Source organism: Tachyglossus aculeatus, chromosome 4 (assembly GCF_015852505.1).
Source record: "Tachyglossus aculeatus isolate mTacAcu1 chromosome 4, mTacAcu1.pri, whole genome shotgun sequence".
Classification (NCBI taxonomy): Eukaryota; Metazoa; Chordata; class Mammalia; order Monotremata; family Tachyglossidae; genus Tachyglossus; species Tachyglossus aculeatus.
Window position 1 is genome coordinate 115,584,400 of NC_052069.1, and position 18,175 is coordinate 115,602,574.

Here is an 18,175-nt window from a genome sequence, read left to right on the forward strand (position 1 = left end):
TAAGTGCTTGAATTAAGTGCTTAGTACCGTGCTCTGCATGCAGTAAGCACTCAATAAATACGATTGAATGAATTAATGTGGTGGATGGAGAGGAAAAGGGTGGATTTTAGCGATGCTGTGAAGGTTGAACCGGCAGGAATTAGTGATAGTTTGAATATGTGGATTGAATAATCAATCAATCAATCAATTGCATTTATTGAGCGCTTACTGTGTGCAGAGCACTGTACTAAGCGCTTGGGAAGTCCAAGTTGGCAACATATAGAGACGGTCCCTACCCAACAGTGGGCTCACAGTCTAGAAGGGGGAGACAGAGAACAAAACCAAACACATTAACAAAATAAAATGAGTAAGAATAAGAAGTACAAGCTGGCAACATATCTGTGAAATGAGCCCCCTCCTTCCTCTCCCCCTCCTCCCCCTCCCCATCATCCCCCCACCTTACCTCCTTCCCTTCCCCACAGCACCTGTATAGGTGTTTGTACGGATTTATTACTCTATTTTACTTGTACATAGCTATTCTATTTATTTTATTTTGTTAATAGGTTTGGTTTGGTTCTCTGTCTCCCCCTTCTAGACTGTGAGCCCGCTGTTGGGTAGGGACCGTCTCTATATGTTGCCACCTTGGACTTCCCAAGCGCTTAGTACAGTGCTCTGCACACAGTAAGCGCTCAATAAATATGATTGATTGATTGATTGAGGATTAATGCTGTGAGCCCCATGTGGGACAGGGACTGTGTCCAAACTGACTAATTTGTATAGAAGCAGCGTGGCTCAGTGGAAAAGAGCCCGGGCTTTGGAGTCAGCGGTCATGTGTTCGAATCCCGGCTCCGCCACATGCCTGCTGTGTGACCTTGGGCAAGTCACTTAACTTCTCTGAGCCTCAGCTCCCTCATCTGTCAAATGGGGATGAAGACTGTGAGCCCCACGTGGGACAACCTGATCACCTCGTATCCTCCCCAGCGCTTAGAACAGTGCTCTGTTTATTCATTTATTTTACTTGTACATATCTATTCTATTTTATTTTGTTAATAGGTTTGGTTTTGTTCTCTGTCTCCCCCTTCTAGACTGTGAGCCTAGACTGTGAGTTGGGTCGGGACCGTCTCTAGATGTTGCCAACTTGGACTTCCCAAGCGCTTAGTCCAGTGCTCTGCACATAGTAAGCGCTCAATAAATACGATTGATTGATGATGACTGTCTCTAGATGTTGCCAACTTGGACTTCCCAAGCGCTTAGTCCAGTGCTCTGCAAACAAATGCCATCGTTATTAGTACCCCAGCGCTTAGAACGGTGCTTGACACATTCAGTCGTATTTATTGAGCGCTTACTGTGTGCAGAGCACTGGACTAAGCGCTTGGGAAGTACAAGTTGGTAGTAAGCACTTAAGAAATGCCATCATCATCATCATCGTCAACTCCCATAAAAAAAAACTCCGGGAAAAACGGGAAAGCAACTGTCCCAGGGTCCCAGTCAGGCACCCGAGGCCCTGCCTGAGAAGAGACACTCACAGAGTGCCTGAGGAGTGAGCAGTGGCATGGACGTCGACCAACTGACTGAATTTAAGGCCCTCAATCAGCTCCGTAAATGGTGTGGAGTCAGAGGTCATGGGTTCAAATCCCGCCTCCGCCACTCGTCAGCTGGGTGACTTGGGGCAAGTCGCTTCACTTCTCTGTGCCCCAGTTCCCTCATCTGTAAAATGGGGATTAAGACTGTGAGCCCCCCGTGGGCCAACCTGATCACCTTGTAACCTCCCCAGCGCTTAGAACGGTGCTTTGTACATAGTAAGTGCTTAATAAATGCCATCATCATCATCATTATTATTATTATTGTTAAGCGCTTACTATGTGCCAAGCACTGGGGTAATCAGGTTGGACACAGTCCCTGCCCCACCCGGGGCTCACCATCTTAAACCCCCATTTTACAGATGAGGTAACTGAAGCCCAGAGAAGGGAAGCGACTCACCCCAGGTCACACAGCAGACAAGTAGCGTGGCTCAGTGGAAAGAGCCTGGGCTTTGGAGTCAGAGGTCATGGGTTCAAATCCCGGCTCTGCCAATTGTTAGCTGGGTGAGTTGGGGCAAGTCACTTCACTTCTCTGTGCCCCAGTTCCCTCATCTGTGAAATGGGACATCATTATTACTGTTATTATTATTCTAATTTCTAATGCTTCTAATGCTAATCTTTAAATACGATTGAATGAATTGAATTTATTACTCTATTTTACTTGTACATATCTATTCTATTTATTTTATTTTGTTAATATGTTTGGTTTTGTTCTCTGTCTCCCCCTTCTAGACTGTGAGCCCGCTGTTGAGTAGGGACCGTCTCTATATGCTGCCAACTTGGACTTCCCAAGCACTTAGTCCAGTGCTCTGCACACAGTAAGCACTCAATAAATATGATTGATTGATTGAATGAATAAGACTAGTCTTCTCACCATGCCTCCATCTCATCTATAATAATAATAATGATGGCATTTATTAAGTGCTTACTATGTGCAAAGCACTGTTCTAATCCCGCTGCCAACCCCTAGCTCAAATCCTGCCTCTGGCCCGGAAGCCCCCTCTCTCCAAATCTGACAGACAATTACTCTCCCCCCCTATTCAAATCCTTATTTGTGCATATTTATTCTATTTATTTTATTTTGTTAATATGTTTTGTTTTGTTCTCTGTCTCCCCCTTCTAGACTGTGAGCCCTCTGTTGGGTAGGGACCGTCTCTAGATGTTGCCAACTTGGACTTCCCAAGCGCTCAGTCCAGTGCTCTGCACACAGTAAGCGCTCAATAAATATGATTGATTGATTGAATGAATAAGACTAGTCTTCTCACCGTGCCTCCATCTCGTCTATAATAATAATAATAATGATGGCATTTATTAAGCGCTTACTATGTGCAAAGCACTGTGCTAATCCCGCTGCCAACCCCTAGCTCATGTCCTGCCTCTGGCCCGGAAGCCCCCTCTTTCCAAATCTGACAGACAATTACTCTCCCCCCCATTCAAATCCTTATTTGTGCATATTTATTCTATTTATTTTATTTTGTTAATATGTTTGGTTGTGTTCTCTGTCTCCCCCTTCTAGACTGTGAGCCCACTGTTGGGTAGGGACCATCTCTAGATGTTGCCAACTTGGCCTTCCCAAGCGCTTAGTCCAGTGCTCTGCACACAGTAAGCACTCAATAAATACAATTGATTGATTGAATGAATAAGACTAGTCTTCTCACGGTGCCTCCATCTCGTCTATAATAATAATAATAATGATGGCATTTATTAAGCGCTTACTATGTGCAAAGCACTGTTCTAATCCCTCTGCCAACCCCTAGCTCAAATCCTGCCTCTGGCCCGGAAGCCCCCTCTTTCCAAATCTGACAGACAATTACTCTCTCCCCCTCATTCAAATCCTTATTTGTGCATATTTATTCTATTTATTTTATTTTGTTAATATGTTTGGTTGTGTTCTCTGTCTCCCCCTTCTAGACTGTGAGCCCACCGTTGGGTAGGGACTGTCTTTATATATTGCCAACTTGTACTTCCCAAGCGCTTAGTACAGTGCTCTGCACACAGTAAGCGCTCAATAAATACAATTGAATGAATGAATCTCCAAGAGACCTTCCCAGACTAAGCTCCCGTTTCCTCGTCTTCCATTCCCTTCTGCTTTGCTCCCTTTGTTCACCTCCCCTCCCGGCCCCACAGCACTTCTGTATATTAATACATATTTATTTACATTACCATCTGTCTCTTCCCCACCCGGACTAGAATCAATCAATCAATCAATCGTATTTATTGAGCGCTTACTGTGTGCAGAGCACTGGACTAAGCGCTTGGGAAGTACAAGTTGGCAACATATAGAGACGGTCCCTACCCAACGGTGGGCTCATTGTTGGCAGCTTAGTCCAGTGCTCTGCACACAGTAAGTGCTCAATAAATACAATTGAATAAATGAATGAATTCACCCAGCATCACCCAGTGGATGAAGGACAAGACTGGGAGTCAGGGGACCTGGGTTCTAATCCTGCGTGCCCCCCCCCCCCCACTTTCCTGTTCTGTGATTTAGAGAAGCAGCGTGGCTCAGTGGAAAGAGCCCGGGCTTTGGAGTCAGAGGTCACGGGTTCAAATCCCGGCTCCACCCATTTTCAGCTGGGTGACTTTGGGCAAGTCACTTCACTTCTCTGGGCCTCAGTTCCCTCATCTGGAAAAGGGGGGTTGACTGTAAGCCCTCTGTGGGACAACCTGATCACCTTGTAGCCTCCCCAGCGCTTAGAACAGTGCTTTGCACATAGTAAGCGCTTAATAAACGCCATCATTATTATTATTATTGTAACCTCCCCAGCGCTTAGAACAGTGCTTTGCACATAGTAAGCGCTTAACAAATGCCATCATTATTATTATTATTGTAACCTCCCCAGAGCTTAGAACAGTGCTTTGCACATAGTAAGCGCTTAATAAACGCCGTCATTATTATATGAAAGTGGGAGGAGTTCCTGACCCCAGAGGGCAGAGGTGGGCAAAGGGAAACAGAGAGTAATAATAATAATAATGATGATGGCATTTATTAAGCCCCTACTATGTGTAAAGCACTGTTCTAAGCGCTGATAATAACGGTGGGATTTGTTCAGCACTTACTATGTGCCAGGCACTGTACTAAGCGCTGGAGTGGATACAAGCCAATTGGATTGAGTCCCACGTGGGGCTCACAGTCTTCACCCCCATTTGACAGAGGAGGGAACTGAGGCCCAGAGATGTGAAGTGACTTGCCCCAAGTCACCCAGCTGACAAGTGGCGGAGGCGGGATTCGAACCCACGACCTCTGACTCCCAAGCCCTGGCTCTTTCCACTGAGCCACGCTGCTTTGGAGGAGTGGACTGTAAAGATTGGGTAGGAGGTCAGTGAAGAAAGGTGGGACGAGGAGAGCTGATGGAGTGTATGAAAAGCCCAGCGTAAGGAACCTCTTTTTGATATGGAGGGGAATGGGTCTTGAGAAGAGGAGAGATGTGGACTCAGTGGTTTTTCTGAAAAATGATCCAGGCAGCGGAGGGAAGTATGAACTGGAGAGGGGAGAGACAGAAGACAGAAAGGTCTGGGAAGGGGCTGATGCAGTAGTCAAAGTGGGAAAAATGGGATTTGAACCCATGACTTCTGACTCCAAAGCCCGGGATCTTTCCACTGAGCCACACTGCTTTTCTAAGAGTGAATGAATGAATGAATAATAATAATCATGTCGGTATTTGTTAAGCGCTTACTATGTACAAAGCACTGTTCTAAGTGCTGGGGGAGGTACAAGGTAATCAGGTTGTCCCATGAGGGGCTCATCCCCATTTTACAGATGAGGGAACTGAGGCCCAGAGAAGTGAATTCTAGACTGTGAGCCCACTGTTGGGTAGGGACCGTCTCTCTATGTTGCCAACTTGGACTTCCCAAGCGCTTAGTACAGTGCTCTGCACACCGTAAGCGCTCAATAAATATGATTGAATGAGTGAGTGAATGAATGAATGAAGTGATTTGCCCAAAGTCACACAGCTGGGATTTGAACCCAAAGCCTGGGCTCTTTCCACTGAGCCACGCTGCTTTTTAATGGATGGATGGATGAATGGATGGATGGATGAATGGATTCATTCATTCATTCATTCAATCGTCCTTATTGAGCGCTTACTGTGTGCAGAGCACTGGACTAAGCGCTTGGGAAGTCCAAGTTGGCAACATATAGAGACGGTCCCTACCCAACGGCGGGCTCACAGTCTAGAAGGGGGGAGACAGACAACAAAACAAAACATATTAATGGATGGATGGATGGATGGATGGATGGATGGATGGATGGATGGATGGATGAATGGATGGATGGAAGATGAAAACTGTGAGCCCCCCCGTGGGACAACCTGATCACCTTGTAACCTCCACAGCGCTTAGAACAGTGCTTTGCACAGAGTAAGCGCTTAATAAATGCCAACATTATGGATGGATGGATGGATGGATGGATGGATGGATGGAAGATGAAGACTGTGAGCCCCCCCGTGGGACACCTGATCGCCTTGTAACCTCCCCAGCGCTTAGAACAGTGCTTTGCACATAGTAAGCGCTTAATAAATGCCATCATTATGGATGGGTGGATGGATGGATGGATGGATGGATGGATGGATGGAAGATGAAGACTGTGAGCCCCCCGTGGGACAACCCGATCACCTTGTAACCTCCCCAGCGCTTAGAGCAGTGCTTTGCACATAGTAAGCGCTTAATAAATGCCATCATTATGGATGGATGGATGGATGGATGGATGGATGGATGGATGGATGGATGGAAGATGAAGACTGTGAGCCCCCCTTGGGCCAACCTGATCACCTTGTAACCTCCCCAGCGCTTAGAGCAGTGCTTTGCACATAGTAAGCGCTTAATAAATGCCATCATTATGGATGGATGGATGGATGGATGGATGGATGGATGGATGGATGGAAGATGAAGACTGTGAGCTCCCCTTGGGCCAACCTGATCACCTTGTAACCTCCCCAGCGCTTAGAGCAGTGCTTTGCACAGAGTAAGCGCTTAACAAATGCCATCATTATGGATGGATGGATGGATGGATGGATGGATGGATGGATGGATGGATGGAAGATGAAGACTGTGAGCCCCCCTTGGGACAACCTGATCACCTTGTAACCTCCCCAGTGCTTAGAGCAGTGCTTTGCACATAGGAAGCACTTAATAAATGCCATCATTATGGATGGATTTGCCGACTTGTACTTCCCCAGCGCTTAGCGCAGGGCTCTGCGCGCAGGAAGCGCTCAATCAATCCGAACGAACGAACGAACGAATGAATGAATGAATGGATGAATGAATGAATGAATGAATGGATGAATGAATGAATGAATGAAGCCGGGCTTCCTTCGGAAGGTCCCGCGCACGCGCGCTCGCGCGCCGCAGCTCGCGCCTGCCCCCTGGCGCCTGCTCCGTTGGCGCCCGCCCGCCGGTCCGCCTCCGGGCCTCCAGGGGGCGCTGCAGGGGGCGCTCGTCTCGTTGGCCCCTCCCGGCCCCGGGGAGGAGAGAGCGGCCCACTTCCGGTGCCCGGCTTGGCCGCCGCCTGGAGGACCACGGGCTGATGCTGCTGAGCTCGCTTCGTTGCTGGGTAACAATAATAATCATAATGATGGCATTTATTAACCGCTTACTATGTGCCAAGCACTGTTCTAAGCGCTGGGGAGGTTACAAGGTGAACAGGTTGCCCCTCAGGGGGCTCCCAGCCTTCATCCCCATTTTACAGATGAGGTCACTGAGGCCTAGAGAAGTGCAGTGACTTGGGACCATGCACCCCAGCTGTGTGTGTGTGTATACGTGTTTTCCACAGCACCTGTATATATGTTTGTCCATATTTATTACTCTATTTTACTTGTACATATCTATTCTATTTATTTTATTCCGTTAGTATGTTTGGTTTTGTTCTCTGTCTCCCCCCCCTTTTAGACTGTGAGTCCACTGGTGGGTAGGGACCGTCTCTCTATGTTGCCAACTTGGACTTCCCAAGCGCTTAGTACAGTGCTCTGCACACAGGAAGCGCTCAATAAATACGATTGATTGTGTGTTTGGAGGGGGTGGGGTGGAGGGCCACGTGTGTGCCTCCCCCTGGAGTGGGCCAGCCCGGTTCCCCCAGGTTAAAGGAGGCAGGAGATGGCTGGTTTTCCAGGGGGAAAATACCTGTTTGGTAATCATAATCATCATAATAATGGCATTTGTTAAGCGCTTACTATGTGCCAAGCGCTGTGCTAAGCGCTGGGGGTGGATACAAGGTGATCGGGTTGTCCCCCGTGGGGCTCACAGTCTGCCCACTGTTGGGTAGGGACTGTCTCTATATGTTGCCAACTTGTACTTCCCAAGCGCTTAGTACAGTGATCTGCACACAGTAAGCGCTCAGTAAATACGATTGATTGATTGATTGATTGATTCATCCCCATTCCTCTCCCCCTCCCCCGCCTTACCTCCTTCCCCTCCCCACAGCACCTGTATATATGTATATATGCTTGTACGTGTTTATTTCTCTATTTATTTGTACATGTCTATTCTATTTATTTTATTTTGTTAATATGTTTTTTTCTCTGTCTCCCCCTTCTAGTCTGTGAGCCCACTGTTGGGTAGGAACCGTCTCTATATGTTGCCAACTTGCACTTCCCAAGTGCTTAGTACAGTGCTCTGCACACAGTAAGCGCTCAGTAAATACGATTGAATGAATGAATGAATGAAGTGCTTACTATGTGCAAAGCACTGTTCTAAGCGCTGGGGAGGTTACAAGGTGATGAGGTTGCCCCTCGGGGGGCTCACAGTCTTCACCCCCTTTCTCCAGATGAGGGAACTGAGGCCCAGAGAAGTGAAGTGAGTTGCCCAAAGTCACCCAGCTGACAATTGGCGGAGCCGGGATTTGAACCCACGACCTCTGACTCCCAAGCCCGGGCTCTTTCCACCGAGCCACGCTGCTTCTCTAAGTGTGCCCATGTGTTTTGTTTTGTCATCTGTTTCCCCCTTCTAGACTGTGAGCCCGTTGTTGGGTAAGGACCGTCTCTATCTGTTGCCAACTTGTACTTCCCAAGCGCTCAGTACAGTGCTCTGCACACAGTAAGCGCTCAGTAAATACAATTGAACGAATGAATGGGCCTCCCCACCCCCAGCTTTAGCTCCCTGCAACCTCTCAGTAGGCCCCAACCACAGGAAGAATCCTTAGCGTGAAGCTCATGGTTTTTCTTTCGTGGATTGGGCAACCCCCTTGCAGGGAACGATGATGCCATGGTGGGTTTTTTAATGGTATTTCATTCATTCATTCAATCGTATTTATTGAGCGCTTACTGTGTGCAGAGCACTGGACTAAGCGCTTAGTATTTGGCAAGCGCTTACTATCGTGCCGGTCACTGCGCTAAGCTCTGGGATGGTTGCAAGCTTATCAGGTAGGATGCCGTCCCTATTTTACAGGTGCAGTAACTGAGGAGCTGAGAAGTTTCTAGCCCAGCACTTCATTCGTTCATTCAATCGTATTTATTGAGCGCTTACTGTGTGCAGAGCACTGGACTAAGCGCTTGGTATTTGGTAAGCGCTTACTATTGTGCCGGTCACTGCGCTGAGCTCTGGGGTGGTTGCAAGCTTATCAGGTCGGATGCCGTCCCTATTTTACAGGTGTGGTAACTGAGGCGCTGAGAAGTTTCTAGCACAGCACTCATTCGTTCACTCAATCGTATTTATTGAGCGCTCACTGTGTGCAGAGCACTGGACTAAGCGCTTGGGAGGTACAAGTTGGCAACATATAGAGACGGTCCCTACCCAACAGTGGGCTCACAGTCTAGAATCACTTGGTACAGTGCTTGGCACATTCATTCATTCATTCATTCAATCGTATTTATTGAGCGCTTACTGTGTGCAGAGCACTGTACTAATCAATCGATCGTATTCATTGAGCGCTTACTGTGTGCAGAGCACTGTACTAAGCGCTTGGGAGGTACAAGTTGGCAACATCTAGAGACGGTCCCTACCCAACAGTGGGCTCACAGTGTAGAAGGGGGAGACAGACAATAAAACAAAACATATTAGCAAAATAAAATAAATATGTACAAGTAAAATAAATAAAAAGTAATAAATCTGTACAAACATATATACAGGTGCTGTGGGGAGGGGAAGGAGGGGGCTCAGTCTGCACATAGTAAGCGCTGACGATCTTGACACCTGTCTCCATGTTTTGTGTTGTTGTGTCTCCCCCTTCTAGACCGGGAGCCCGTTGTTGAGTAGGGACCGTCTCCATCTGTTGCCGACTTGGACTTCCCAAGCGCTTAGTACAGTGCTGTGCACACCGTAAGCGCTCAACAGATAACGACTGAACGAATGAATACCCGGGGTATTATTGTGAAGAAGTGACTCGGCCCCCAGCAGAGGAGCGGCAGAGCTGGGGTTAGAAACCAGATTCATTCATTCCAGGTGTATTTATTGAGCGCTTCCTGTGTGCGGGGCTCTGTACTAAGCGCTTGGAAAGTACAGTTCGGCAACATAGAGAGACGGTCCCTCCCCAACAATGGGCTCACAGTCTAGAAGGGGGAGACTGACAGCAAAACAGAACAGATCCTTCTGGACCGCTGCTTTAACCACTCGGTCACGCCTCTGATTTCGGGGGAGGCCATTATTTTCCCCCCTGCAAAACGGGTTGCCATGTATTTGGGAAACCCATCTATTCATTCAGTCGTATTTATTGAGCGCTTACTGTGTGCAGAGCACTGGACTAAGCGCTTGGGAACTGTCGGCCTTGAACGAAACCAATTTGTACTTCCCAAGCGCTTAGTCCAGTGCTCTGCACACAGTAAGCGCTCAATAAATACGATTGATGATGATGATGAAACCGACTGAGGACAGGAGCGGAGAGTTCTGCTTTCATTTTCCCCACGTTATTGCATGGACTCCCAAGCATCCTTATGGATGCAAGGAGCCCCCTCTTGGCTGTAAGCTCGTTGTGGGCAGGGTCTGTGTCTACCAACTCGTGTTTTAATAATAATGATAATAATAATAATGATAATAATAATGTTGGTATTTGTTAAGCGCTTACTAGGTGACTTAACAGAGAAGTGACTTGCCCCCCGCACAGTTGATAAACTGTGGAGTCGGGGTTAGAACCCACGACCCCCAACTCCTAAGCCCAGGCTCTTTCCGCTAAGCCACACTGCTGCTTGTTTATTATATTTCTCGTTTTATTATAGTCTCTCAAGGGCTTGGCTTTTGTTGCTGAATTGTACCGTCATCATCATCATCAATCGTATTTATTGAGCGCTTAAAACGTACTGTACTTGAGCGCTTGAGCGCAGGAAATATAATTGAGTGAATGCTCAGCATACAGTAAAGCACTCATTAAGACAACTGCTTGATTTTTCATCTTTATATAGTATAGGTTCTATTTATAATTCATGTTTATAATTATAATCTATCATTCTATTTCTTTTGATGCCTGTTTACTTGTTTTGACGTCTGTCTCCCCCTTCTCGACTGTAAGCCCTATGTGGGGAGGGACTGTCTCTCTTTATTGCCGAATTTTACCTTCCAAGTGCGTAGTCCAGTGCTGTGCACACAGTAAGCTCTCAGTAAATATAGTTGAGTGAATGCTCAGCATACAGTAAGCGCTCATTAATGCAACTGCTTGATTTTTCATCTTTATGTAGTATAGATTCTATTTATAATTCATATTTATAATTATAATCTATAATTCTATTTCTATTGATGCCTGTTTACTTGTTTTGACGTCTGTCTCCCCCTTCTAGACTGTAAGCCCTATGTGGGAAGGGACTGTCTCTCTTTATTGCTGAATTTTACCTTCCAAGTGCGTAGTCCAGTGCTGTGCACACAGTAAGCGCTCAGTAAATATAACTGAGTGAATGCTCAGCATACAGTAAGCGCTCGTTAATACAACTGCTTGATTTTTCATCTTTATATAGTATAGATTCTATTTATAATTCATGTTTATAATTCTAATCTATCATTCTATTTCTATTGATGCCTGTTTACTTGTTTTGACATATGTCTCCCCGTTCTAGACTGTAAGCCCTATGTGGGAAGGGACGGTCTCTCTTTATTGCCGAATTTTACCTTCCAAGTGCGTAGTCCAGTGCTCTGCACACAGGAAGCGCTCAGGAAATATAATTGAGTGAATGCTCAGCATACAGTAAGCGCTCATTAATACAACTGCTTGATTTTTCACCTTTATATAGTATAGGTTCTATTTATAATTCATATTTATAATTATAATCTATCATTCTATTTATATTGATGCCTGTTTACTTGTTTTGACGTCTGTCTCCCCCTTCTCGACTGTAAGCCCTATGTGGGGAGGGACTGTCTCTATTGCTGAATTTTACCTTCCAAGTGCGTAGTCCAGTGCTGTGCACACAGTAAGCGCTCAGTAAATATAACTGAGTGAATGCTCAGCATACAGTAAGCGCTCATTAATACAACTGCTTGATTTTTCATCTTTATATAGTATAGGTTCTATTTATAAATCATGTTTATAATTATAATCTATCATTCTATTTCTATTGATGCCTGTTTACTTGTTTTGACATCTGTCTCCCCCTTCTCGACTGTAAGCCCTATGTGGGGAGGGACTGTCTCCCTTTATTGCTGAATTTTACCTTCCAAGTGCGTAGTCCAGTGCTCTGCACACAGTTAAGCGCTCAATAAATACGATTGAATGGATGAATGAATCTCTGTCTGTCTCTCGGATTTCAGGAGGAAACAGCCACGGGCCCCTTGCGACTGACGTGGGAGTTTCCTGCATAAACTCCGACTGGGCCGCCGTCATGCCTTTCCTCCATGGCTTCCGCAGAATCATTTTTGAGTATCAGCCTTTGGTGGATGCCATCCTGGAATCTCTAGGGATACAAGATCCGGAGGGACAGGAAACCCTGGAGAGGTAACTCAGCTTTCTCCTCCTGTCACTTCTTCCCCGGGTTCAGATGGACACGATTGGGGGGGGTTGTCTTACAGTGGAGATTAAACAATAATAATAATAATAGTGGCGTTTATTAAGCGCTTACTATGTGCAAAGCACTGTTCTAAGCGCTGGGGAGGTTACAAGGTGATCGGGTTGTCCCACAGAGGGCTTACAGTCAACCCCCATTTTGCAGATGAGGGAACTGAGGCCCAGAGAAGTGACTTGCCCAAAGTCACCCAGCTGGCGGAGTCGGGATTGGAACCCATGACCTCTGACTCCAAAGCCCGGGCTCTTTCCACTGAGCCACGCTGCTTCTCTAACAGTGGCCAGAGGTTGGAAGCAGGGGAACCGAGGGAATGTGGTGTCAGGATTCCGGCTTTTGAGGCCTTTACGTTGTGCTGAATGGTCACGGGTGAGGCTTTCCCTCTCTTTGGTTTTCGTTTCTGGGGTCAGGGGGGCTTTGCGCTCTCCCCATCACCGTTCCCCACCTTCCTTTAACGCGTTTGGGTTGATTCCCAAGAGGAGCTCTGCTGCCTGTGTTCCCTTGAGCACCGGCATGGTCTGGAAACAGCCTGGGGGTAGCGGAGATGAGCTCCGGCCGTAGGGGATTGTCGGGAAGCCGCAAGTTTCTCCTAAGACTTTAGGGAAATCATTGGAGGGCAAACCACTGCGTTACGTTGGGAGGCAGAATGAAAAAAATCTGCCGAGCCGAGTCGTCTTTTTGTCTTCTGCCTTAGAGCAGGGGTTTTCGGCCCATTTTAGAAACATCCCCCAGCATTCTCCTCCAGGAGGCCTTCCCAGACTGAGCCCCTTCCTTCCTCTCCCCCTCGTCCCCCTCTCCATCCCCCCATCTTACCTCCTTCCCTTCCCCACAGCACCTGTATATATGTTTGTACATATTTATTACTCTATTTATTTTATTTGTACATATCTATTCTATTTATTTTATTTTGTTAGTACGTTTGGTTTTGTTCTCCGTCTCCCCCTTTTAGACTGTGAGCCCACTGTTGGGTAGGGACTGTCTCTGTATGTTGCCAATTTGTACTTCCCAAGCGCTTAGTACAGTGCTCTGCACATAGTAAGCGCTCAATAAATACGATTGATGATGATTCTCCATTTCCCCAAAGTATCCTTGGGAAGCAGCGTGGCTCAGTGGAAAGAGCCCGGGCTTTGGAGTGAGAGGTCATCGGTTCGAATCCTGGCTCCGCCACTTGGCAGCTGTGTGACTTTGGGCAAGTCACTTCACTTCTCTGGGCCTCAGTTCCCTCAGCTGTAAAATGGGGATGAAGACTGTGAGCCCCACGTGGGACAGCCTGATCACCTTGTAAACTCCCCAGCGCTTAGAACAGTGCTTTGCACATAGTAAGCGCTTAATAAAATGCCATTATTATTATTATCTGTCTTGCCAGTGCCCACGTCCTTCCCCCCCACCCCTCATTTCCACTTGTATTCAGGAGGGAGGCATGTGTTTCATTCCCTGCTGCTGCTTCTTGCTGAGCTCCATTGCCTGCTGTAATAGTTGCACCTTTGGAGTACTTTAAAATATTCCCAGGCACTCACGAGACTCTGGACAACCCCTGCCTCAGAACCTGGGGCTTTCAAAGTAGGGGATGGAGAATTTATTTATCTGTGATATATTTACACTGTCTACGTCCCCCTCTAAATTGTAAGCTCCTTGTGGGCAGGGGACATGGCTACCAACTCTGTTGTATAATCATTATTTATTGAGCGCTTACTGTGTGCAGAGCACTGTACTAAGCGCTTGGGGGGTACAATTTGGCAACATATAGAGACAGTCCCTACCCAACAGTGGGCTCACAGTCTAGAAGGGGGAGATGGAGAACAAAACATGTTAACCAAATAAAATAAATAGAATAAATATGTACAAATAAAATAAAATTTACTAGAAGTGGGAAGAGCCTGGGCTTTGGAGTATGAGGTCATGGGTTCATGTCCCGGCTCAACCAATTGCTAGCTATTTATTCATTTATTTTATTTATACATATTTATTTTATTTGGTTAATATGTTTTGTTCTGTCTCCCCCTTCTAGGCTGTGAGCCCGCTGTTGGGTAGGGACCGTCTCTATGTGTTGCCAGCTTGGACTTCCCAAGCGCTTAGTACACTGCTCTGCACACAGTAAATGCTCTAATAAAAACGACTGAATAAATGACTAAGCAGAGGGCTAGGTACCCAGTAAGTGCTCAATAGATACAATTTATTGATTATTAAAACCAGTTGCAGGTGCATGGGGTCTTAAGTTTTCAAGCATGCTGACCCCCTGGGCTGCTTGGGAGCATCCTGGAGCCTCTGGAAAAGAATCAGTGGCTGGAGCGTGGACTCTAGGGAATGTGGATGGCAGGATTGGAGCGGGGCCCCTCTGACATTCTGTGCCCTTTCTTATTTTTTTAACTGGTATTTGTGAAGTTCTTCCTCCGGGCCAGACACTGTACAAAGCCCTGGGGCTGATACAAGATAATCAGGTTGGGCACTGTTTGTGTCCCGGGGGGGGCTCACAGTCTTAATCCCCATCGTGCAGCTGGGATAACTGAGGCCCAGAGAAGTGAAGTGACTTGCCCAAGGCCACACAGCAGACAAGTGATGGAGCCAGGATTAGAATCCAGGTCCTGTGACTCCCAGGGCCCTGTGTTAAGGGCCACTAGATCATGTTGTTGCTATAGAGGTGTTCCTCTGAAGCACCAGCCTGGGGGGACGCTTGCGACTCTGAGATTGCAGTAGAATATCCTGACTGAGCTGCCAGAGGCACATGAAAGGCCTGGAAATTTTGTAAGCAAAAATACTTGACTCTGAGATTGCAGTAGAATATCCTGACTGAGCTGCCAGAGGCACAGGAAAGGCCCGGAAATTTTGTAAGCAAAAATCCCGGGGCCTATCAACGGCCCCAGGCCTCGTCTTGGTAAGCCTCCGAAAGGTGGAACCAAAATAACATTTTTGCCTCTTTTATAGGAGAACTCAGGCACTACAGGAAGGAACCGAAATTGTAATAGTGGTAAACCACATTAGAGCATTTAATCAACCAGTGGTGGTTACTGAATGCGTATCGTATTCATTCAATCGTATTTATTGAGCGCTTGCTGTACTAGGTGCTTGGGAAGTACAAGTTGGCAACATATAGAGACGGTCCCTACCCAACAGCGGGCTCACAGTCTAGGAGGCTGTGAAGTATTCACTATTGTATGTGAAGTATTTGGGGGAATACAATAAGAGCATTTGGGGAAATACAATGGTTAGAAATCATGTTCCCTGCCCTTAAAGGAGCTTTTCATTCATTCATTCAATTGTATTTATTGAGCGCTTACTGTGTGCACAGCATGGTACTATAGTTTATAGCTGTACTAGATCTTATAATCTAGCCAGGGACCCTGCCCTTAAGGAGCTTTTCATTCATTCATTCAATTGTATTTACCATGTATCATGTACCATGTATCATGTACCATGCCATGCCAAATGCCATTATTATTTATGGTGAGTGGGGAGACGTAGGTAAAACCATCTAACCATTGTGCATTTAATCAGTGGTTGGGGGAAGCACCCAGGGGCCCAGCCCAGCCCGCCCTGGCTCCAGATCATCACCGGTACCCCGCTATCCGTCCCCTTCTGTCCCCCAGCCCGCGTTACCCGGCCGAGGACGTCAGCCGGGTCCCGCTGCTCACCGAGCTGCTGGAGCGAGAGGCCCGATCCCCCTTCTACCAAGAAGGGGTGAGCTACGCCCTGCTGAAGATGGCCGAGCTCGGGCTGGCCCACGCCGCCGACCACCTCCTGCGCAACGGGGCCAATCTCAACTTCGAAGGTAAGCCCCCGCTTACCCGCTCTGCCCAGGGCCTGGACGGATTTCCCCGTTGGGGCCGTCCTTCTGGCCCCCCAGGTCCCGCCACAAGCCGGACGGATGGAGCGGCTCCCTCCCGGCTGTGTCGCCTCGCCCATTAACGTTAATGAGAATGTGGCGGTTGGCACCGAGCCCAGGGCTCAGGGAAGATCATTCCTTGCTGCTTCTCTCTGGCAGTTTATCTGTCAGTGCTGGATGGATGAGAGAGCAGATAAACCGCTTTGGGGATAAATCCCAGGCAGGAGCGTGGAAGAGTCAGCAGAGCCTGGCTTTTCTAGGCTGGGATGAGGTGAGGGAAGAAGTCAGGGGGTGGGCGGAGGTGACAGATCTCTGGGTAGGGCTGCTTACGCAGCTGGAGACTGGCAGCTCCCCTGTATTTGACAGAATGTGGATGCTGACCCCCCCCACCCCAGTCCCAGGCAGGTCTTCAGGTGTCTGGGGCTCGGAGCTGCCCTTCCCACTACTCTGGGAGAAGCCGGAGCCGAGGCCCAGGCTCTCGGGTTCGGGGTTGGGCCGAGAAACACCCGCTTGGAGCCAGGTCCCCGTTAGGAGTCACGGAGCCTGAGGGTACAAGGGACCTGGAGGGGTTTTCTTCCCCAGCTGCGGTTGACCAGTTGCTTGACCCATCCTGGTAGCCGGAGGAGTCTGCCCTGCTCAGCCGGGGGCCGGAGGCCTGTTGTGGTAGAGCTTTGTGGTGGGTATGGCACCCAGGAGCAGATGAGGGAGCAGGCCCCGCCTGGGGGTCCTCTGGGCCGTCTCTGATCCCTGTTGTTTCCATGCCCTCAGACCCGGTGACATATTACACCGCCCTGCACATCGCCGTCCTCCGCAACCAGCCCGACTTGGTGGAGCTGCTGGTTCACCACGGGGCCGACATCAACCGCAGAGACCGGGTGAGCGGGCGCCCCGCTTCAGACCGCGGCCCACCTCGGCCTCCGGTGGCTCGTCTGACCCCGCCTCCCGGCCACCGCAGACCCCCGTGCCGGGTTTAGCCTGCGGGCCCCATACCCTGTGGGTTTGCAGCCCAGTAGATTAGCAAGCTCGGGTACGGGTGGGCGTTCCACACGGGCACTCGAGTTGGGGGGCTGATGAACCTCCGATTGGTAGCAGCTCCAAAGAGGACGATGGCCCAGTTCATCGGCCCCCCCTCAACACTGTTTCCTTGCGGGGAAACCAGGACCAGGAGGTACTGGAGGGCGGCCGTCCTCAGTGGCCATTGGGCCCAAACTTGTCTGGCCCGTTGCCACACACCCAGTGCGTCAGCCCGTTAGTCCGGGGCTGCGGGTGGCTCTCGGAAAGCCGTTCGGCATTGTCTCCCCTCAGATCCACGAAAGCAGCCCCCTGGACCTGGCCAGCGAGGAACCCGAGAGGCTGCCCTGCCTGCGGCGCCTGCTGGAGCTGGGGGCTGACGTCAACGCCGCCGACAAGCACGGTCAGTGGCTCCTCCCGGCCCCGGGTGTCCGCTTCCTCATCAGTCCGTGTCCCCCATTCCAAGAGCCATTTGGAGACGGATTGGGAACGTCCAGGTTTTGGCCGGCACCCGTCGTCCAGCTTCCCACCCCTACTCCCCGCTTTTTGTCCTCGGCTTACCTTGCCTCCACCAGGCTCTGATGGCGAACCCCCGGAGCCCTGGCTTTGCTCAGATAAGGCGACACGAGCCCCCCGGGGCTGGGTGGACAGTGAGCCGGGAATTCAGAAGGCACCCTGAGCCCACCCCCCTGCCCAGCCTGCCAGGATCGGGAGGAGTCGTCTAGGTATTCATCCTCTGCTTGCCTCTGTAGGAAAGACCGCCCTCCTGCACGCGCTGGCCAGTAGCGACGGGGTCCAGATCCACAACACGGAGAACATCCGGCTCCTTCTGGAAGGAGGTGAGGGGGGTGAGGTGGTCCACCCAACCGGCTGAGGTT

General features: G+C 48.9%; 1 protein-coding gene across 1 annotated transcript in view; it reads left to right on the forward strand.

Moving 5' to 3' along the window:
- The window catches only part of ASB6 (ankyrin repeat and SOCS box containing 6), a 155,434-nt gene that overhangs the window by 135,736 nt on the left and 1,523 nt on the right, over positions 1-18,175 (forward strand). The window contains exons 3-7 of the mRNA XM_038744757.1: positions 12,219-12,402; positions 16,051-16,232; positions 17,055-17,161; positions 17,592-17,700; positions 18,050-18,136. Of these exons, the coding sequence (XP_038600685.1) occupies positions 12,219-12,402; positions 16,051-16,232; positions 17,055-17,161; positions 17,592-17,700; positions 18,050-18,136 (669 nt within the window). The remainder of the gene's footprint in view (positions 1-12,218; positions 12,403-16,050; positions 16,233-17,054; positions 17,162-17,591; positions 17,701-18,049; positions 18,137-18,175) is intronic.